This window comes from Passer domesticus, chromosome 4 (assembly GCF_036417665.1).
Source record: "Passer domesticus isolate bPasDom1 chromosome 4, bPasDom1.hap1, whole genome shotgun sequence".
Classification (NCBI taxonomy): Eukaryota; Metazoa; Chordata; class Aves; order Passeriformes; family Passeridae; genus Passer; species Passer domesticus.
In genome coordinates, this window is record NC_087477.1 from 72,093,997 (window position 1) to 72,117,302 (window position 23,306).

The window sequence follows — 23,306 nt, forward strand, 5'->3', positions numbered from 1 at the left end:
TTAAATTTTTAAAAATTTTATAACTTTAGCCAGTTTTGACAGATTCACATAAGGAACTAGGTTGGAAAAGACCTTTGATATCATCGAGTCCAACCTGTGTTCACCTTTATCCCAGGGGAAGGGAATTACAGAATCACAGAATAATGAGGTTGGAAGAGACCTCTAAGATCATCAAGTCCAACCTATGCCCTAACATCTCAACTAGACTATAGTACCAAGTGCCATGTCCAGTTTTGGACAATTGGAGTTTCTTTCCAGGGCATTGTTCTACCAGGTGAAGGCCTGATAAGGTTAATATCTCAACAAAGTGAGAGTAGCCCAAAAGATACCCAAAAAGATAATGACCATCAGCAGAACATCAACAGACATCTACCTCAGACACTGCTCCCTGGCATGGCTGGAGACTCCTGGTCCAGAAAAGACTGATAAGGAAATCAGGGGGTGAGGATGTAATTAACATCAGAGGTGAAGAAATCCAGATCCAGTAGGAAACCAAATACTAAGAACTACATAATGAACATTGAACCAATGAATCTCTATGGGCCTTAACTGTATAAAGTCTGTGAAAAAAGTGGTAAAATTCATGTATCATGGAATGATTTTCTCTGTACACCTGGGCTATGTGTGAATGAAATTATTTGTGTTGCATATCCTGGCCAGAACAACAACATCCTGGCCAGAAATAAAGTAATGCCTTGATCCTCTAACACTAAAAATGTTGTTGGAGGACTTTTGTTTCTCCCGCAGTCTTGGTGACAACACCAACACCAATTTTTTACCTGTGACTTCGTGTGTCAATGCACACTGCACACCTCTGATTCCATCTGTAGGCAACGAAGACTCAAAACTCCTGAAGTCCAGGTTGGGCTATGAGCAAAAGAAAAAGCTGGTCCCGGGACTGAACCTAAAGCATGTCTCCAGCTCTGCTACAGCTGCCCACACTCTTCATCACACAACACCCTGATCCCACTCATGGCATGTATTCCCTCCTCCACCTGCCACAACAGTTGAAGTTCCCACAGTAGCTTGCCCTCCGTGTCCTGATCCCTGTGACTCTTCCTCCTCTGTAGAAGGAGCTAAAACAACTCTTTCTTGCCTAGCTTAAAAATAAGCTGTGCCTTGAAGTCATCTATTTATGCCTTTTTTGGTTGTAGTTTTATTGAAAAAGCTGGTATTAACATATTTATATTTTTATTCAACAACAGTTAGCTAATTTGTGCAACACAAAAAATGCAGCCATGAACAACAGCTTTCAAAACAATCAGATTTACCAACTTTACCATCACTTACTCTACACCACTGAAAGCTCAAACTAAAAAGAGAAAGAAAGTTGGAAACGTTCACAATGACGATGTTTACTTTCCATACATTCAAGAAACCAGGAAACCAATCTGTAACAGTGATGTCAAAGACAGGAACGGAATACTGGTCTTTGAAAGGTTTCTATTTATTTCCTCTAGGATTACTTCATGGTATTTTGGTTGGGTATTTAATTAGTTTTATAAAGCTCCAAAGATATATTTGTTTATTTAATTTTAACATGTTCTTTTTGGTACCCAAAGCTGAAAGAGAGTAAGGTACTTCAAATAAAACAAAAAAAGGTTGCATTAAGATCTGCTTTATAATAAGTTATCTATAGAATCTTACTTGAGAATGTTAAAAGCTAAATATATGTTTTGCAGTATCTCTAGCTGTAAAAGCCAATATGAGCTGATAGCAATTTTTTTTTTCCTTTTTGAGCTGCAAAGATTAATGGAGGGGTCCAAAAGTCAAAGAAATTGTGTGACACCCTTGAAGCAGTAGTTTGGCTTTAACGAGTTCTCTATACAATTTACGACACTCTTAAACCTTTTTACAAGGAAAAAGAAAAGGAAAAGGCAATTCTGTTAAATTTCAATAGAATAAATATGTACATATACTGTCCATGCCTGCTACAGCACACAGTATTTTATAAACAAACATTCTTTGTTCCCTTTAAAATCACCCTACACATTTCATACCGTATGTGTTTAGTGTGGCTGGAAACTGGTGCACATGTGTTTGTGCTTCTACACACAAAATATACAGCATTGATCTAGAAAACTTCAGACAGATTTCAGGTGTGGTGTTGAGATGTCATATAAAAGCTCTAGACTTTGTTTTTTTTATTTCTTGTAAGCAGATTTTCACCCACCCTTCCCCCAAACCAAAATACAAAAGCATGCAGATCCCTTCATCGGTACATTCTCCACTTACCAAGAAATCAGTGCATAATGGCTTAAAGACTTTTTTTTTCTGAGGAGTTTTAATATGGGCAGATTAACAGGTCATGTGAGTTGTGCTCTTTTATTCATGGTTAGAGTAGGAATCGTTTGGGATATTGAATTTTCTGCCAGAGCTATTAAACGTGCAGCAGAACTTTCTTTTTCTGGATTAAGAGGACTTCCTGCCCACTGCATTGTTCCCATGCCATTCCTGCATGCCCTATTTTGTGTGTACTTTCCTTTTCCATTTATCATCATTACAGAACAGAGACAGATCTAAGAGCATTTCTGTGGAGAAAGGTTTCGTTAGGTTTGGATTTTTCAAATTTTCATGTTTCTCCAGGACATGGTCTCCCAGAAGCGGCCTCATTTAAAAGTGTTAAAATTCACTGAGCAGTGCTGCTCTGGCAGCACCATTATTTTCACAGTTACAGATACCAGGCATTGCCTGTGCTCCCTAAAGGCCAGGATTAACATAACCATTCTGCAAACAACAAACAAGGGACTTTATCAAGCGTGTCTAGCAGAGATGTAACTTTGTTCCCACTCAAGTTGGTTGCTGCTTTCAAGGAGAGCACTTCTATCCAAGGTTTCCAGAACTCTAACCCCAAATGGTAGCACAGGTTTGTGTGAATTGCCAGGCTGTGTCTGACCAGCCAGTCCCTCCAGAGCTGCAATGCCAAGTTTTGTAATAGTCCTCACACAATGAAGATACTACTTATTGTTTTAAATAGAGCAAAGAGAACCATGGAGAATAAACTTAAAACAAGCTGGCTGAGTAACTATATCAGTCTGTCACTTAGTCACTTGGGAAGGTGAAGCACAAAGTAATGTGATAAATAAATAAATAAATAAATAAATAAATAAATAAATAAATAAGAGGATACTGTAAAGAAGGGAATGGGATGGGAGAGAAAGGGTAGTTTTTCACCAGCTGGGATTCTGCTTCCAGCTCCAACTCCCATGAGGTCCCTCCAATGTGCCACACCTACATGCTCTAAAGGAAAGTGGCTATTCATTCCTTCAAACAGGCTTGGCCTAATTGAAAGACAAGAAAACAGCACTGGAAAAAAAACCCAATCAAGAGACTGAGGCAAAAAGCTCTAAAAATGTGGTAAATGCTGCACACTGCAAAAGCAGGAAGGGCACCAGAACACCACAGTCCTGCAAACCACTGAGACCCTCGAAAGGATGGACAGGGGTTGAAGAGCCTCAGCCCTCCTCAGGAACACTCCTAAACTGAATAAATATCCCTGTTTGTTTAAAGGAACCGATACAGACCACAGTACTGGATTTGCACTCGTGCCTTTTACTCATACAGTTGCAGTGATGGAAAAGAATTGGCTTGCCACCAATAATGATACAGGCTGAGGGATGAAAGGATGCAACCTACAAATCCCACCACAGAAGCCACAATTTTTGTGAAGATCACATCCTTCTACAACTCTCAAGAGGCTGGTTTGTAAATATAGAGGGATATTGATAAATCTAGTGCATTTCTGAGTTCACTTTATCCTGAAATATGTACAGATTGTTTGTCGCTGCTATAGCAATGATGTTCTCGGTTGGGTGCCATGCTGTGTGCAAGATCTTCTTAGTAAAGTCCAAACTGTCAACACTGATGTCATCTTTCCTCCTCTTGCCTCCAACGCAGACTCTCCGGGGCTTAAGGATGGCTCGTGGTTTGCTGCTCTCCCGGGAAGCCTCCAAGGTCACATCCCGCTTGGTGTTGCGGTCAAACATTCGAAAGAAGTTGTTATATGCACCTGTCATTATCACACTGCAGAGACACAGAGACACAACAAAGGCGGTTAAACAGCAGCCTGTGCAAAGCCTACCGACACGACTGGATCAGGACAGCCCAGTCTGACCTTAGGGTCAGCTGTCTTCTGGTTTCAGATGGGAAAGACTAAGGAGAAAAATGGGTTTTCCCAGTGCTCCCCAGAATGAAGAGTTTTCTTCTACCAATGCCTTGCCCTCCCATGTTATGCAATGAAAATTACAGTTACCTCAAATAATATCTGCTCCCTGACATCACGAGAATCACATCAGAAGATAATAAAAGCAACATGTTTCATTAAGTTATTTTTAATTACCCTCCAGCTTTTTATGAGTGCTTAAGGATGATACATTTCAGGCTTTTTCTCTTTCTCTGGAACTTCACCTTTAATGACAGCTGAGTTTAACCATGATTCCAGAAATAGTCTTAAAATTTCCCACATATTTAAAATCTTTTGATACAACAGTAAGGTTTAGTACAAAATTATATATTTTAAAGAGTATTTGAAGAAGGGTGTTTTGAAAGGTTCAGAAAAATCACATTGAATTTGCACATGTAAATTCTTTCCAGATGAAACTCTTTTCCTTGCTGAAGCCACAGATCTTGCAAGTCCAGACATCATTAAAATTTGTATCTACAATTCTTCTTAGAAATAAACACACTGGTGTCAGGATTCTGGCATCTCTTATATGAAGTTTGAATGAAACATCAAGTCAGGACATATTTCTGGGTCTGGGAGAAAGGGACAAAAAACATACCTCGATCTGTATAAAAATTACCTCATTAATCAGCTTGCAGTTTGAAATAATAGATTGCCAGTTGCTTCATTCCCCATGTCCCTAGGGGAGGATATTTTGTCACTAACTTTAATGAATTCAGGATTTCATCCATGGCCCTCAGGTTATTGGATTAGCATAATCATGGGTTTCAGAGCCTTGTTTGAAAGCTCATCCCCTGTGAACTTTTTCCATATGTGAAACCAGGGCTGTTCTCTCCTATCTCAGCCCCAAACAGGGTGAATTTGTTCTGAATTTCCATTCTGTGAGAGGGTATCCACCCCAAATGGTCAGGTCTCTACAGAAAAAGCTGTACAGTTTTAAGACTCAGGCAATCAGTAACTATTTGCCTTTCTAATAGAGCCCAAAAGAATATATTTGACGTGCATGGCATTAATAAACAAACCTTCATCTCAAATGACAGCTGCTTTCACACTTTGCTGTTGGGGGGGGATCTGTGTTGAGCAGCAGTCTGGCCAGGGAAACACGGAGCATATGGGAGAACATGGGAGAACTCACGGGGATGAGCCACACTCCACCATGCAGACACTCACTGGCTGATAGGATTAGATGCTCCTGGATTCAGGAGTGCCTTAGTGTGTGCACAGCCTCCAGCCAGAGCTGCCTTGATCTCCTTTGGGGCCATTAGGAGTGACTGTAATACAAATGAATGACACACTGCAAAAGAACAAATGTGAGCTGTGCCCCTCCCTCATTGCAGTGGCTACAGCTGGGGATGGGAGCAGCACAGGCTCCAGAGCCACTGCAGGGAAACTGGAGTGGTGTGCTGGGTTTGTACACTGGGATCACCCAGCTCCACCCTGCTTCCACTGATCCCACAGAGCTCTGTGCAGCTCCTGGAGTGCCAAAGGGAGCTGCTGCTGCAAACCAGACAGCGCAGCACAGAGACCCAGCACACACGGCCCTTGGCTCACCTACAGCCTTCATCCCATGGACAGGGGCTGCAGGGGCGATGCACAGGGGCACTTGTCCCCATCCAGCCCTGGCAGGGAGCTCCTTGTACTCTCCAGCAGCAGGACCTGCCTCTGGTTGCCTGCAGAGAGGTTTCCCTTTCCTTCTCACCCCCACAAAGCCACAATCCAGCCTAGCAAGGCACAAGTTAACAACCTCACAAGTTAAAAAACAAGAGTCAGTCTGACAGCTTGATAAAATGTATCCCAGAAGCTGCAGAAAGCCTATTGATCAAGATTAGTGCCTATTTCAGAAATTGAATCAACAGCAGTAAATCAAACGTTTCATTCCTTCCAAATCACCATGTCTCGTCATTACAGCTCCTGCTGTAATGGTTATTCACAACATGAAAAAGTCGAGGTTATTTCATATCTCAGCACTAACATACACAATTTGTGATGCAGTCCATCTGTATACTTTCCCCCAGGCAAAATTTTGATGCAGGTTCATAACACTGGGGCACCCCAGTGCCCCAGGCTGCAGAGCTGTGGCTCCCAGGGGAAAGAGGAGCATCCCTCCTGATGGCAGTGGGAGCTGTCAGAGAAGCAGCTTTCATGCTGGCAGAGTACCAGTGCACCAAATGCAGAGAGAGGTGTTTGTTAAGGGTCCTATTTTAGAAGGTTTTGCTTGCAGTAAAACTGCCTTTACAGTCCATTTGCTTTTTAATTTCTTGAACTGTCGCATATTTTTAGAAGTCTGCTTTCTTCAGTTGGATTTACTGCAGTTATTTTTTAACATATGTAGATGACTACTTTTCATGCTGGCCCTATTTTTCTGCAGTTTAATGGCTCAGTAAAAACCAGCATTATGTAAATGAGAAAGTGTCCATTCTTGTTCAAGGTCACAAACACAGATGGATTATAACCTTACCTGCTGCTTAAAGTAATAAAAGAGAGTGAATACTAGATGTAAGCCTGCAATTTTTTCCTGTTCAGGATAATACAATGTACAATAATGGAATCTATGTGATAAGGAGATTTTTTTTTTTAAACAGTAGAATATAAATTGTAGCTCAATACAGGAAGAGTCAGTTCTGTATTCCCAGACACTGTTCTGCACAGTAGTGTTATGACAAGGGCTTGCACAAAACCCTTGCAGGAGAGGCTGGTTCAAGAAGCCAAAGCCCCTCATTCAAAACAGCCCACACTACTTCATAGGTGTGCAAGGCAGCAGCCCAGAAAAACTCTATCTAACCACCTTTAATTTTCCTTAAGAGGCAGGTTTACAAGCTGTGCTGCCCAAGGTCAGAGGCACCATCATCTCCACCATGCAGAGGCATTTCGGACACAGAACACGCTCCAGTGCACCCTGAGGAGCAAAGCTGACTGCACCAGCTCAAAACACCACAGCTACAGGCAGCATGATTACAGAAAACCCCAGATAAAACAACAACACACCTCATCTCCTCCCAAACAAATCCCCCAAACCAAACAAACAAAAAAACAGGGAAAGACCTCGATGGCTGCAGCATGACTACCACTGCCTACATTTCACCCCCTGCAGCCCAGGCAGTGCTCTGGAAGGAGACAGCACCCCATACCTGCAGGGCCATGAATGCATTTGCACAGCCCCACATTAACCCTCCTGTGCTGCCCTGGGCAGGGATGTTCCCCTCTCAGCACGGGGCTGCTCTGCAGAGCACCTGGAGTATTCTCTGCTCCCTCTGGTTCTCTGCTCCCTCTGCTCCAAGCAAGGTCCTGGCAATTCTTCAGGTGTGTGTGTTTGGAGTGACAACACAAAATGCTACTGATTCCTCCTGCCTGCACTGGCACTGGGCATGCTTGCTTATCAGTGGTGCAATCTGAGGCATCTCACTGCCAAACTTCAGTCCTCATGTGGGGTCACTGGGGCCCAGTCTTACCCCTCCTTTTTTTTACCAACAACAAATGTATTTTTACAGAAGGTAAAAGGTGAAAGGGAAAACTCCAGTGCAAGAGCAATCTTTTATTCACTTTTCTTTTCACTCCCTCCCTAGTCACTGTTCTCTTTTCCTCTTTCTTTCCCTCTGATTCTGCCTTTACCACATTCTCCAAATAGGTTTCCCTTTCCCCCTCTCTTCATTCTCCCCTCTTCTTTCATTTCCATCTAACCTGCTCTACAGCTTTAAAATAAAAACCTGCCTTATCTGCTTCTCTCTTCCTTTTCCTTTCAAATCTTTGTTTTACTTCTGTAAGTCTCCTTGCTCACTCTCCCCCTACCCTCCAGTCTTGAAGACAACTTGCTTGGCTCTCCAGATGTTTTGGCTTGCATCCCTGGCTTCTTTGGGGTGAAGGCTGGGGAAACAGCAAATCCCCAAGAACAAAGCTCATTTGGGCAGGAGAGGTGGTTCCCGAATTAGCAGAACATTAACTGCACACCTCCCATTCAGTTCAGGCTTCTTCACTCTCTGCCATGTGGATCTGGTAGCCAGCAATAATTCTGGTAGGATTGTTTTTTCTAAAAGTAAATTTTCAATCTGTAAAATTGTCTGAAATAAAGGATTTGAAAGAAACAAGTTCTTCCTGTTGGCATTGTAACAGTAATACTCAAAAGGAGCAGATGTTTATCTATGGATAATGATTTTATTAAATATGACACCAGCATTGTAACACTGATGTTTAATTTAGGGCCAGAGTTTTAGGGTCTACAGAAGCGGCCTCTTAACTACTGATGGCTTCAGCATCTTTAACTATTTTAATACTTTTAAGCATCTGAGTCTCAATATTTTGGTTTTGTTAGTGACTTTGTTAAGTGAAATGCTTCAGTATGGAATTTTCCCAGCTAAAAAGTTCTGCTTCTCTTGGGTGGTCAACAAATTCTCTACTTCACCAGCTTCAAAGTCATTTGAGTAGGATTTTCAACCTGCAATGAGATATTCCATAATATTTTTAGGCAATGAAATTTCATCCAAGTATGTCAGTCACTAAGAATTGGCATATCTCTCTATTTCTCAGAATTGTTATTCCTATACTTCAAGCCAACCTCTTAAATGTTATCCATGTTGCAGCCATCCTTGCACTCAACAGCCTTCATCAAAATCGCTCCATTCAGCTGCATTCCTGAGTGCCAGGGACCGCCCTGAAGATTTGGGGTATCAGCTGGAATTGAGGCTTGCTTAAAAACCAAACCACTTGCTCCACACTGCGTGGTGTTGCTTTTCTCGTTTAGGGTTGTTTGTTTGCCTTTTTTTGGTGGGTTTTTTAACTCTGATAATTTTTGGGCTATCTCTGGCTCAAATTAGTCTTCCCAGATGCAGAGAAGTTTTTATTCACCTGCAGATTTCTACTGTCTGGAGCAATTCAGCTCGTTTCATAGCTCCCCTCTTTCACTGCTGCCCACGAGAGCATGGAAGCCATGGGATGGTGTGACAGGACCAAGAGCAGGGCTCAGCAGGGCTTCAAGGACCCACACACACCCTGCTTAAGGGTGATAGAAAAATGAAACCAGCCCAGCTGCCCTGCCCCTCAGTGCAGGTGTGGCAGCAGAACATCATTCCTTGGGGCAAGAGGCATGGCTTGGACTTTGCAGATGTGAGGGGAGGAGACTCAGAGAGCAGCTTGCACCAGAGCCTGCCCCACACTTGCAAATCTCAGCAAAGACATCCCTCAGGCACCCAGCATGAAAAGGAACCTTTTCTTGACCTGAAACTGTCTCCCAATTATATTTTGAGCCCCTAAATTTTCAGTATTTCACTGCCATGTGTACCAGTGCAGAACAGAACATCTGCAGCCTACTAGGATTAATGTGTAAGCTCCACCAGATCTGGTTTCATGACAAGCTGACCCAATGAAAGACAGGGTTGATTCCAGAAAAACTCTTAAAACAACATTTTTCATAGGAATAAAAAGGGGGATTTATTATAGCAAAGGGAAAGGAGGAGGCATTGTTGCAAGCAGTGAGAAACTCCTGAAATCCTGGGAAACTTTCCTGTATGCTGTGCTGTGTAAAGTCACTGACTCCCCATCACAAAGAAGGAATTTATTTAAACCTGGGGAGGAGGCTGCTAGAAAAACTTGAGACACTTGACTTGGATTTAGGGTTGTGGCACCCTAGTACAGCTGGCTGGCATAAGACTGGGAATCAGAACAAGGGATCCCCAACTACTTCCAAGCTAATATTTGACATGCCAAGCTTTGAGAGCAAAATGATGTCTTCTAGCTCTCCAGCATGGAGTGTGCTGCCAGACAGGAATAGACTCTTAACATCTCATCCAATGGGATCTGCCAATTCCTCCTGATTAGAGTGAAGGCTGATGGAGATTCAGGGGGATGAATGACAGTTCACTAGGAAGGGACTGACTGAACAGTTGTATGTGACTTCTCTCATCTGCTTGCAGCATATCACTTATCATGATGGTAGTTAGAAGTCTCCCTGGCAGGGGTCCTATACACCCATTCATTTGAAATGTTTTAAAAAAAAAAGTTAACTATGGTATTCACTTGTTATCACATAGAATTAGGTTTTATTTGGGTTTTTTTTTCTTTACAAAAAGCTACAAAAATGCTTATTTTTACAGGTAAAACTGAAAGCTGTTGACAGGAGGAAGAAAACAGTGTCCTCCAGGTCATTATTAAAAGACTTGGCTTTGGATGTGAATGAAAGAGCTAAATTAAATTGCTGTATAAGTAGAGCTCATGTATTCTACACAGTCATGATGGATACACAATAAAGATAGCATGATTTTTGTGTAATATACTCAACTACAGATCATACATGCTCATCTGGATGAATTAGTGTAAGACCCCTGCTTGGCTCCTTCCCCTGACCACTGCTGCCAAAGTACACAGTGATTAATGTGCCCTTCAGCAAATAAGATGGGCTCTGTCTGATTGTATTAGTTCCTGCTCATTGGAGTAACTGAGCATCAATCACGTTCTAATCAGAGCTCATGTATGTTGATTATTTTTGTGAACAGCCTCACCATCAGGTTCTATCATAGCCTAGATTAACTTCTCAGTAATGACAAAACTTAATAAGAAGTATTTTCACCTAAATAATAAACACATTTCATTTTTAACTGAACAATCCTGTCACTATAAATTGTTGTTATAGCTTTGAGGTCTGCCAAAGATAAAACCAATACATTTAAAAATGCAGTTATTACTGTTATGTAGATGGATTAATAATCTAAGTACTGCAGCATCTCTTTGGAGTGCAGTTGTCAATATGGAATTTTTACCTTTCGTAATAGTCCTTTTTTAAAAACTGCATGCAAGAGACTGAAATTAAGTGACCTTACTGTTCAAATGAACTGGTTTTTAAGAGGTACCAGTACTTAAGTATTATTGAAATGATGATCCTCCAATAAAAAAATATTCTGATAATATACAGCAATACTTGTCATATTCATAAAGCAAGGAGCTCAGAGGAGTGAATCAAAATATGAGCATCAATTCTGATACATCTGACTCCTAAAAAAAAAAACTAAATTAAAGAGAGCCCTTTTACTTTTGTCAAATATTTCTAGCACCTTTACTCGAGAGTTTCTTGCAATCAAGAGCAGCACATTGTGTTTAGTGACAGGTTTGGTAATTGTGCATGACTAATAACACCTCAGTGTCTGGGCAGTACAATAAATGAAGCCCTCACAATCTAATGTTCCCACTTAATAATTACTCCCTGCATTGATCTTTCTGATCTGTCAAGTAAGAATGAAAATATTACACTCACTTTAAACCCTGATATTGAACAAGAATTCCATTACTACCAGGCAGCTATCCAGAGAGTGGTCTTACCACACTAATGAGGACAGCAGCACTTCATCTGCTCAGAGGAGAGAGACTCTAGGCCTGGGAGTAAGTGGCTGCCCATTCTGCAAAATGCACTAGGAACTGGCATCAAGGATAAACAAAATGGTTTGTAAATACCTGAAAAGTCTTTTTCAAAGTTTCCCATTATCTACATGATTTGAATGCACTGTTGTTCTGTGCCAGACTTAGGCAGGAATCAGCACTGTCTGTTTTCCAATAAGTGCATTAAATTTTGTATTTCTAGTAGGGCCAAACTCAAACCATAACCACACTGAGAGACCCCTCTGCTAAAACAACCATTCAAGCATTTGTTTGGGAGTTTCACAGAAAAGCGGGTCTTCTTTCTGTGAGTCATTCCCAATCTTTGACTATAAAAAAGCCACAATGGCTGGTGCCCAAGTTGCAATGACAGCAATCTGGGAAGTATTTTGCTCAGTGTGGTCTATATATGTAATTTTAAATGGCCAGCAGTTGGTATCACGGGGGATACTCAATGCTGAGTTAATTCTTGTCAAAAAACAAATCACTCTGGCATGCAGGCATTAGAGAGAATGGAACATATATGTATTTTCATTTGCATAATGAATTATACAAGGTTAAAGTTTCATTTTTTAGCAAAGACAGAATCTTTCCATTGGGCAGGTAGAAGAACTGAGCAAAGTAAAGTAGTCCAAAGAGAGGGTGCCCCTTACCCAGTGTACAGCATAATACTTGATCTGCATTTGTGGAACACAGGACTAGAAGAGATTTTGTTCTGCACTTCCAAGTTCAGATTGTAATTTTAAACAATGTTACATATAACTGCTTTCACAAATTACCTGAGCATCACCATCAGAACAGTTGGGTTTGGTTTCTTGTATCTCCGCCACTCAGAATGGGAGGACAGCTTGTCACCGTTTGGACAGGTAGGAGCTACCTCTAATTTCCAGGTTATAACTACCTGTTGACTCTCAACACCTGATTGCTTTGTGCCATTATCACTCACATTTATCTTAGCTAGATTCTCTTCCTCCCTATGTATATCTCCTTGATATATTTACTACAAGCAAGTAAAATCTTGGCTTCTCTTTTGCTGAGCTGATGAAAACCAAAGTCCTGGCCCCTCTTCTTTAGAGCAGCTGTCCATCTGCTCGATTAGTTCATCCACCTTGGAGATGAGGGACAGGAAATGTGTAAGTGCAGTTCAAAGGTCTTTGAACAAGAGCCCAACATAATGTCACCACTACTCCATTCTCTGCTGGATAGCCAGTCTTGCCCATTCAAGCAAGGATCATATTTGTCTTTCACAGATGTCTCAGACTGCCTGTTTCACAGTCCTTGCCCACTCCAGGGTGGGTAGGCCTGCTTCAGTACAATGAGACAGACTCTTTTCCAAAATGATAGGCTGAGCTGAAGGAGCAGTTCTAGGCTCAGTGCCAAACTTCTGCCTCTTGGCTCCAAACTCTGCTGAACCAGGAGTCACTGTGTGTCACGCAGTATTGGCTCCTGTGCTCTCTTTCATGTGCATTTTGCAGACTGCTAATCCCTTCCAAAGTCACCTAGCATATGAATGTCCCTGGGAGTTATTTCCAACTGCTAAGATGAAGCTTTGTGCTCTTTTTCTTAACTAAAATCCTCACCTTGCATTATACTCTTGGATTTTATCCATTTTTACTAACCCAGTCCTCTTGGCTGCTCAGCTATTCCTGTACCATATTCCTACTCCACAAAGCACTGCCACCACTTGCCAGCATTAGGGCATTTAGCCCACTCCACCCTTGCTCACACTCTCTGACTTGCTCTAGTATTTCTCATTAAAATGTTCAAAAAGATACAACGTCCAAGATAAAATGAACATCTCCATTAGTGCATAGGGAAAGGGACTGCTCTGATGGAGGAAGGTGTCAGAAGTGTCTTTGGGCAGCAGTTTGTAGAGAATCACTGGGTACCTGTGATGATCCTTCCTCACACCCATTTCCAGTAAGTGAACTGAATTTCTGAGGTAGCTCATGTGCAAATACAGGATCATGTAAGTTTCCTCAGTGTGTTGGTGGAATTTTGTGAGTTGGCATCATTCCTTTTAGCTTTTGCAGCCTATTTATAATTTGGGTGAAAATGGACATAATTTGAAGGGTTTTTCCCCCTAAGACACGAGCCAAGGTCATTAAGGCATACATCATTTCTAAGGCAGAGACACAACTGCACAAAGATCCAAATCTTCTATCTTCCCAAACACTGGCATGTGATTCTGTACATTGATGTGGAAAATAATCACCTGTAACTACTTTTGGTTTGCTTCCTATCATATGGGAGGTCTTTTGCCAAATGAGGACAGTGATGGACAGAAGGATGGATTGATTACCTGTCTGATCCATTCCATGCACATTCAAACTTGTCAAAGATGCAGTCGTTTTCATAGAGGGAACATAACTTGCTTCTAAGGTAATCATGGACCTGTTTTAAAGAAAATAATGGTTATTCTTGAAATGAAAGAAAATATAAAACTCTACAACCAGCCCCTCAATTTTTGTGTTATCTCCCATGCTCACTTTAAAAATATGCTGCATAGATTGGTAGCTCTGCAGAAGGGACTGTGTTTAAGCTCCAAAGAAGCTATCTGTACTTTTCCACAGCCCAGTTAACCAGGTACTACAGAATTACTGTTGCAGGAAGGCACAAAACACACTTCCCTCAGCAGGCTGCAGCCCACCCTTCTTCAACATATTTGTTTCCTGCTTGGGTGATTTTCTCAGTGTTAGCCTAATTCCCAGAGACATTTCACCAGCTGATACCCAAGATGGGCTAATTAATGTGCAAGAAATCTAATTTAAATAGTAACAAAAATGCCATATTCCAAGATAAGTGGACTCTCACTTATGGCAGAAAGAACTTGGCTCTATTAAAAGAACCTTTATGGTATTACATTTATTTTTGTAAGGTATTTTAGAAGTCAAATATAGCACAAGGTTGTAGTTGCACAGGCTGCAAATAAGAACACTAATTTCTCCTATTTGGCTTAAAAGAGACTTAAAAACAACATTGCAAATTCTCACTTACTAACTATAAAAGTGAGAGTGCCCTGCAGAAGATCTCTCTCCTCTAGGCCACACATCTCTGATGAACAAGGATTATCATAAAGAGATCTCATGCAAACTGTTTCAGACTTTTGCTTAATTTCATTAGTTTTTCTTCTGGATTTTTTGGTTTATTCCATAAAGAAATAACAAGATACAAAATCCCTGCCTAGACAAATTTACTAATGCACTTCCACTCCTGATATTTTCTTCTAGCTGCTGTAGAAACTGTAAAACAAAGATGTGACCTCCTGGAGAAACACACCAATCCAATGGCCCAGGAGTAATTTAGCTCTGCCATCCTGAAGTTACAGGTTCTTGCAAGTCCAGTGAAATTGTTCCTGCTCATGGATGCCCAGCATCCTCCTCTGGCCTGAGGGCACAAACATTTATTCTAGTAAAATAACTTATATCAAGACTAGATGAGGGACAATGAACTTTCACGTAGATTTTCTTTAAACTTATCCAGTTTTGAAAGTCAAATTGTACAGTATCCAAGGAATATTTGGAATGTAAGATTAGTAAGGATTATAAATTTTAGTTATGGATCCATTTTTATTAATAAATAAACACTGAACTGTTCATTAACAGAAAATGTCTTATACGGCAATTAATGGCATTGGCAAATAGCAGATAGAACATTCCACAATTAAATGCATTTACCATCCCAGTGAGCAATAGGTCAGAACACCTACTATTGATGCAGTCTCCTACACTCTCTGTAATTAAATCTTTTCCCTTTCTTTTTACTTAAAACCTTTTTATGTTAGCAGTGTAATTTGTTACAGAACTGGAATTCTTTCCTTTGTCATGTTTGTGAGCTCCCCATACTTGGAAGAAATAGAAAGGTTGGGTAAGGCAGAAGGAAGTCAATCACATTTGCCTCCCTGACTGTCATTTCTAGGTCTTTCTCTTGTTACCATTTCCAGCAGCCATCTGTCATGACCACTGTCATGTACACACCCTTTGCAAAGTGTGTCCAAGTCCACAGCTTGGAGCTGTGCCTTTCTATCAGCTTTGTCAAAAAGGACTTTGCAAGTCCTCTCTCAGATGTCTTACCTTGTCAAGACTGTCAGACTCACCCTACTGCCTTGGACAACCACCTTGTTCTTTATGTGGACCTTTTGAGTTCCACATTTGAGCACATTCAGACCCTCAGAGAAACTGTGAAAAACTAATTGTAAGAAACACTTAATTTTCACTGTTTGCATATTCATCTGCTTCTACGAACTGAGGGTAAGACCAGATTTGCCTTGTCTGTTACACCTTGTTCTTACCACATATCAATTGCACTTGAAAGCAAACCAAACTCATTCCTCACTAATTACCAAGGACCTTTTCTTCACTGCAATGTCTGACCCTGATGGAATTATCTAGCACTTCTGTGCTTTGGACTAACACAGCAACACAGCTATGCAGGGACCTGTTTTATTTGGACTGAATACACACAGCCAGGAATTTCAGTGGTAGGTGACACACTGGTCTAAATCCCTATACTACAGACCCTGCCAAAAGTGGATCAAGCTATTCCCAGCTGTGAATGTGCTCACCTTGCTGCTCCTAAGGCTTCTGCTGGGGTAATTCACCTGGCAGCATCAGAAAAGTAACCTGTTAGGCAGGGCTGCCTTGCAACATTCAAGCTCTGGGCACTCCACTGCACTGCTCTTTTAGTGCTCTGCCCTTTTTCTTTTGTGTGAAACAAACAGGAGAAAATAATGTTGAAACACTGTCAGCAGACAACAACGTGTTCAGCAGGGCTGCAGCAGCTGCTCTAGCAATAGCATTGTTTGAGCCACAGCATTGATATGAACCTGTATGAGGAATTCATTTTTGCATGTTGGGTTTTTAATATTAAAACTCTAAGCTAATAATGAAGCAGTACATTTATGGACTCTGCTCTTTATTACAACTCTGTGTGAAATCTAATGTTGAGACCCTCCCTATGGCAGCTAGGCAATATCTAAGTGCCTACCATGCAGTGGATGAAATGAGAAATTCAATCTTTTAATGAACACCTTTTGATCTTTTAATGATATATTGTCATCATAATTATGTGGATACATAACTGAAAACGTTAGGTTTATTTGTTGCCTTACAGTGATCTACCCCCAAAAAAACCTTTTGAGAAATTGCTAAGGTTGTATAAGAGATTTAGGTTTGTGAAAGAGAGAGATATCTCTAAGGCAAATTATTTAAGACAGTAATTTAAACTACTTTTTCCTAGGAAAGAATTCTCTACTCTGCAGCTTAAAAACATGAAAGGTTCTCAGAGCATTTGAATCACATGAATCCAATGGAATCCTGGGCTATTTTCTTCCCAAGGCCCCTAGTTCCAGATTCTCCTTTAGTCTACTGCAATGCCCAGTAACACATCTGTATATTTACAAGGATAAATATCTGAAAGGCAATGCAAAGATTTAAGAAGACTGTTATATATTGCTATATTTTTTTAAATATTATATAAGGGGTTTTGTTGTTGCGGGTCTTGTTTTTTTTTTTCTAGAAACTTCTGACTGCAATTATCAGCACTCATTTTTCCCCATCTCAGCATGAAGAAATATAACTTTTTAATTGGCCCTCCTGTTGGGTGCCAGACTGATTTAAAAGTGACCAGCTTGTTTCACAGCTGCCTACATGAGAAAATAAAAGCAGGTGTCAAAATCAAGACAAACAGGTTGGCTTGACCAGCTATTCCTCCCCAGGGAAAGGCTGCCTATTAAATTAGCATAGGTATAAAATAATATATTACCTAAGTTCCCCAAACCCGAGATTCTATTCTATTATATATAACACAGTCTCACCCTTACCCTCCCACTCCACTGTCACAGCATACCAACATTTCTAACACATTCAGCATTTAAAGCACTGCCATTTTAAGAGAAAACCCAATTCTGTAGACTTAGAGGTAAGCAGGCTCAGATTTTCCAATATTAACACACTGAGCAGTGAACATTATCCACAGAAATGTAATGCAGTGAAAAACACTGGGGCCCACTCTGTCTACTAAATACTAGCTAAAAAATACTGGGAAATTTTGTTTGTTTTGACAAGAAATGCTACCAAATTCTCATCATGGTTTTTAAAACCAATCTTAATTATCATTACTGCGAGCTACTGTATCCCACATGCTATTATTTAGACACAGAAAACAAGGGACAATTCACTCTCAGCAAGCAGCACAAGCTGGATGAATGGCATTTTTCCTACTTTGCATACATGTTTTTAGGTAACCTAACAGGTTTTTTTTCTTAGTGCATTTTCATAAGAAGCAGTTTCTGTGTCACTGACATATTTTCTGTCTTCAAGCCAGAGTCAAAAAAATGTAAGCTCAGCCCTCTATTGCCAAACATAACAGATGTCAGAGTACAAACTTAGCGCTGGCTGGAGCCACTGGCATTTTGTCTGGATAATATCTCAATGAATTCAGGGAACCAGATGTGTCTGTCTGGCATTTGTGAGCTGCTGTGTCAGTGGTGATGCCGGGGTTTAACAGGGAGCACTTCTAGAGCTAGGCACAAGGGAGAAACACACAGACCAAGTTGTAAAAAGTAGTTCTGAAATGACAAAGGTGTAAACTTTCAGCAGTCCCACCAGGAGCAGAGTGCTAAGCAACACACAAAATCTCTTCCTTGGTTCCTTTTAAATGTTAGTAATGAAATACATAATTTGAAAGCAGATGCCAAAGTGAAGAGATGATTTCTCTCATTAGAATAATAATTTCTTTCAAGAGCCCAACCCACAGGTAGTGCTACCTTGACTCCCCAGGCTTTACACTTCCTTACTAATGCTGCAATTGCCCTTTTCCTGCTATAAGGATGCCACTGTGAGGGTTTCAACCACCTTGATTAATTCTCTTAGCTTGCTGCTTCTCAGAAAATGTTACGAGAAATTTACAGAAACATCCAGTTTTTGAACACTGAGATCCTTTTATAGAGTTGCATTTTAAGACGTAGGAGATTCCTACCTGGTATGTTTCTACAGGCTTTGTTTCCATGTTCAGATCCCAAACCTTGACAGTGAGGTAATCTCTTGTAAGCATGTATCTACCACTGTGACTGAATTTGACATCTGACACTGAAGAGATAATTTCTGAAAAAAATGATCTGTTACTGGGGTCTTCTGGTTCTTCATAAACTGTTCAAAGAAAAAGAAGCAAGAGACAGGAATCAGAATTGTATAAAAAATGCTCTGTTGTAAAACCTGAAGTGTGCATTTCTTGTGAAACATGTAATTCAATCTACCAAAGAACATGATATAGAATGAAATGTACATCCAGCACTTAACTTATTCTTGTAACTTTATATAAAAATACAAACTGTAAGCTTTAAACATTACAATAATTAATGTTATAGCTATGGACTTAAAGCATGACTTTGGGAATTTATGCAAATACACAGTTGATTACAGATACCCATAGCAAGACATTTCATGCCTTCATCCTTTCTGGGGTCTGCATACCCCATTTCCCAACATAACCAAAATCCAGGTGTCTCTGTCACTCCAGAGGTGTGTACATGTGGTGTGACAACAGCCCTGGCACCCCTGGGAGAGGTTACTCAAAGCCTGTCCTGCTTGCCAGAACCAGCTGGCCTGGCTGCACTGGCCATGTCTGAAGGCATCCAAGACTAACGACAAGAATTTTAAAAATCAACTGCAAATTGCAATTACCTCTTCCTGAGAGGTGAGCATAAAATAGACAGGGTTTTACCATGTGGATGCATGAACAATGTAGTTGGTGTGCAATTGCTGACAGTTCTGGAAAGCACTGAGCTCCTTGAATGTGACGGTCAGCAGATCTGACAAGGCAGCAGATCAGGAGATATTGCTTACACGATGTTCACACGTGAAAATCCAGCTCCTGTAGCTATGAGATTGATCACCCCTGTTCAGCTGTACATAAGAATGACACTGGATGACTCTACCCCTACCTCAGGGGTGCCCAGAACAATTCTGTTGTCTTTCTGCAGGTATCTGTGGCCCTGTGATCCAACTGAGCTCTATGGTGAACTTCAGTAGAAGGTTGGGCTTTCAGGGTCTTTTAACTCTCACCAAATCGTAGGGATTTGGGACCTATGCCTAGAATATTCTTTGAAAATTGGCAATTTAGTGAACTTCATTTTCAAGTTACAAAAGCAAGTAAAGAAAAGCCATGTGATGAAACATGAAAGCATGCTGAAAGCAGAAAAATTTTACTGTCAGTCAAAAGGAAGTTTTTTATATAGTCCACTGGAACAATTCTCTCAATTATTTTATCAACGACTATGATTCAGACTGTTGGAAGCAACCAAGTTAGTTTCCATTAGGTGAAATAATGTTCTGCTGAAAGTTAAGGGTGAATATGTGGGTGAAGTATGTGGGGTAATGCAAAAAATTATGGGCAATTTTCTTTGGGGGTGGGCAGTGGAATGCAGCCAGGCAGGCACATGAGAATAAGGTCTATATTTAACATGCACCACACATCTGAATGGTAATGAACTACTTCAAAAAGAGTAAAAAACTTTTCAGATAGACTGTAAATGAACAACTTTAAATAGCTCTTTAAAATTTTGCCTAGACATTCTGCAATGCAGGTATTTTGTAATTATCCTGTCAGATTTTCAAGACAAGTCTGATGAGCACAAAGCAATTATCATTTCTCATACCTCTTCCCTTTAATCTGTCCAAACTACAGACTTGGCTGGCAGGAATTTCATCCTCCTAATTATGATGTGAAGGTGCTATTAAAACCAGGAAAGAAAAAACCAAAACCCACTCTAACTGAACTACACCTTTATTTAGAGCTTAGATATATTTTCTTGGCTCTAGTGGCTCATCCAACTTCCAGTGATTAGAAGAGGAGTGATATTTGTACCTGAATGTTCTGCATTTTGTTAATTAATGAGATTAAACCATTTCATTCTTTATCTGCCCCATTTATTGCTTTTCTATGCTTACTGTATTAAGTATTAGAAAGACTTAGATTAATTAACTGTGGAACTAACAGAGGCATGAAAGTCTCGTATCACTACAGAAAGAAAGATAGCAGCAGAAATTTCAGTAGCAGCAATTCTTTGGAGATAGTTCCTCTAGTCAGCATAACCAACACAGGAAAATTGTTACAGGAAATTGAGGAGCAGCTCCCAGTGGAAAGAAGGGAAAACTTAGCAACTACCAGCATCTGCCTGAGCAGCCAGAACAAGGCATCAGCCTCAGCAAATGAAGGTGAGAGAGCGTTCTTGGGGCTTGGCTATTTCTGGCTTAGCATCAACATAAGGTTATGCACATACTGCAAAAAAGCACAATTTTCCCTCCGTTTGCCTAATACAAGGGGAGTTATTGGAGACAGAACAGCAGTGAAGTGATAGCCTTGTGACTTAGACTTCAGTTCAGGCAAGCAATTCAAATTCAGCCCTGAACTCTCCAAGCTGATAGGAAAAAGCCACAGGTCTAGCCCATAGTTTCCAAAACACATTTTCTGTTTGTTACTGTTAAGACATATCTTTTGGAGGCTGCTCTTGTGCCCAGGAGCAACCAGCACCTGAAACACGAGATTTCAAAGCTAGCTTACCTCTCTGTATCTAAATCTTGTTAGATCTGAACTTTACTGACATTTGATTACAGATTCTATCATATTCTTTAATTAATTTAATCATTAATTTATTAATAACAAACACCTGCCATAAAAAAGGGTATTTAACTTTCACTACTCTTGTTCTTGATAATGGTCACAGTACTAATTACATGAAAGGCATGATGTTATCTGTCTAGGTGGTGAACATAGAAATCACTAATGACATGATGTGCTGAGTTCTCATGTGACACTTGCTCAGACTTAAATGTCACAGGACTCTGGTATGGAGAAGTATAATGGGATTACAGAGGAAAGCAGAGCATGTCTTGAGTACAGCCAGTGTTTCAAGAGGAGCTGCCAGGAAGACACTGTTCCTGCCCCTTATGCCACCAGCAGTCACATGGATAAACTGGGAAGTCTGCTTAGGGAAATAAAAATGCTCAATTCCTTTCTGCACAGCTCAGAAGTTAAAAACCACAGTAGCTTCTTACAGAAGTCCAGATTTTGCAGAGAAGGATGGGTTCATTGCAGGATACTTGCCAGAGTGCTGTTTTCCTGAATCCTGAAGAAAATCTGTAGCATAAAAATATGCTGCTTCTGTCTTAAAAGGAAATACCATCTGCTGAAAAACAAACTCTTATCCCTCATAAAAAATATTCTTGTTTCCTTCTGAATTTCTCTGATCTAATGCAGAATGGAGACTTTCCTTTTCCAGTGGATAGGAAAGGCATCTCTAATATAGAGATATCTAAAATTAAATAAATAAAATGGCCAGGAACAGCAAGAGTAACTGGAAAGGTCCATTTCACAGCTTCCCTCCCAGACACAGGCCAGGAAGAAAAAAGGAAGAGGTGCCTCAGGCAGTAGCCAAAAGAAGTGTGGAGCACTAACACCTTGTGGCTCTCATCTGCACTGTTGGGGTCACAAGTGCTGCCACCTCAACTTCCCATTAATATGGGCCTGATTCCACACAGCTGAACCTGCTATTTATTGGAAAAGATAGAAAAGATACATCTAATAAAGAAAAACAAAATCCAACCCAAAGTAATTTTCAAGTTCAATTCTAAACAAGCAGCTGGGCAGAGATTTAATCATTGCAGGGTGTAAATTCTGGCATATGTGAACTTTAAGAAATATTAAAAATAATGCTAAAATTGTCTTATATGGTGGGTGCAGTGTCACAATCTGATATAGTATAGAAAATCCTGTATTCCTCCAGAAATCATCACAAGTAGGAAAACTTGAAAATGAACAGAAATCTGCTCCACAGATTTTGTAAGAAATTTCATCAGTCATAGGATAAAATTATAAACAGCTTTAAAGGCTCATTCTCTCTAGCAGAAAAAAAAAAGCACTGCTTTCTTTCTACTTACAAACAAATAATAACTTATTAAATCTTGTAATTTTTTTTTTAAAGAGGATACTGTTTACAGTTTGTATCCTGTTCTGGAAATTTCTGATTTTATAGCATTTGTTGTTACTTAGATTTAAATTATTGGAAATCCTGCACCATGAAATAGATCTCTCCCTCCCTGCAAAGACAGCTAATGGATATAGAAAATGATCCAGTTCCTGTTAAGGAAAGGGATGGAAACAGCTTTGGCAACAGAGGAAACAGAGGCAGTGTGGTTACTGAGAGGGAGAGGACTGTGGAGACCAGCGCTAACAAAGTTGATGGAACATGACAGAGAAAACAATTTTTCATTTTTATTATATAAGCAAGTAAACATTCTGCAGCTAGACTAAATTAAGAACTTATTACAGATAAAGCTCTGGGTTATGCTGGTACACAAACAACAGGTGAATTTCAGCTGGACCTGGAAATGGTGGATCAGGTAATCCCTCACTGGGCTTTAATTTCATAAACACACAAAGTGGGCTCAGTCCCAGGCCAAATAATTTATCATTTGAACTAAATCCCCATTTAATTCCAGATCCCAAATGAAAATGGCTGCAATACCTGATTAGAACATATTGGAAAACAGTATTTGAAATGTGTGGGATTTCACTGGTCTTGAGAGACTAGCCACAGGAAGAAATGAAGCAAGAACCAGTATGCTTTCCTAACAGATGATAAATAAAAGAAATTAACCAAAAGAAAAAATTATTTAACTATAATATTTTAAATGGCAAATTAGCACTATTCCCAGGTCAGCTGTGATTTGCTGTATCACATTTCGTCATTTAGCATAAAAAACCTGAA

At 40.3% G+C, this 23,306-nt stretch overlaps 1 protein-coding gene across 10 annotated transcripts in view; it reads right to left on the reverse strand.

Annotated features, from left to right (window-relative positions):
* Positions 1-1,130: 1,130 nt before the first annotated feature.
* Positions 1,131-23,306, reverse strand: part of PPP2R2C (protein phosphatase 2 regulatory subunit Bgamma) — a 193,357-nt gene continuing 171,181 nt past the window's right edge. For all 10 annotated transcript variants that reach the window (XM_064418721.1, XM_064418726.1, XM_064418720.1 and 7 more), the window contains 3 exons: positions 18,518-18,687; positions 13,842-13,933; positions 1,131-4,023 (listed from right to left, as the gene is read on the reverse strand). In XM_064418721.1, the coding sequence (XP_064274791.1) occupies positions 3,732-4,023; positions 13,842-13,933; positions 18,518-18,687 (554 nt within the window). In that variant the 3' untranslated portion in view covers positions 1,131-3,731. The remainder of the gene's footprint in view (positions 4,024-13,841; positions 13,934-18,517; positions 18,688-23,306) is intronic.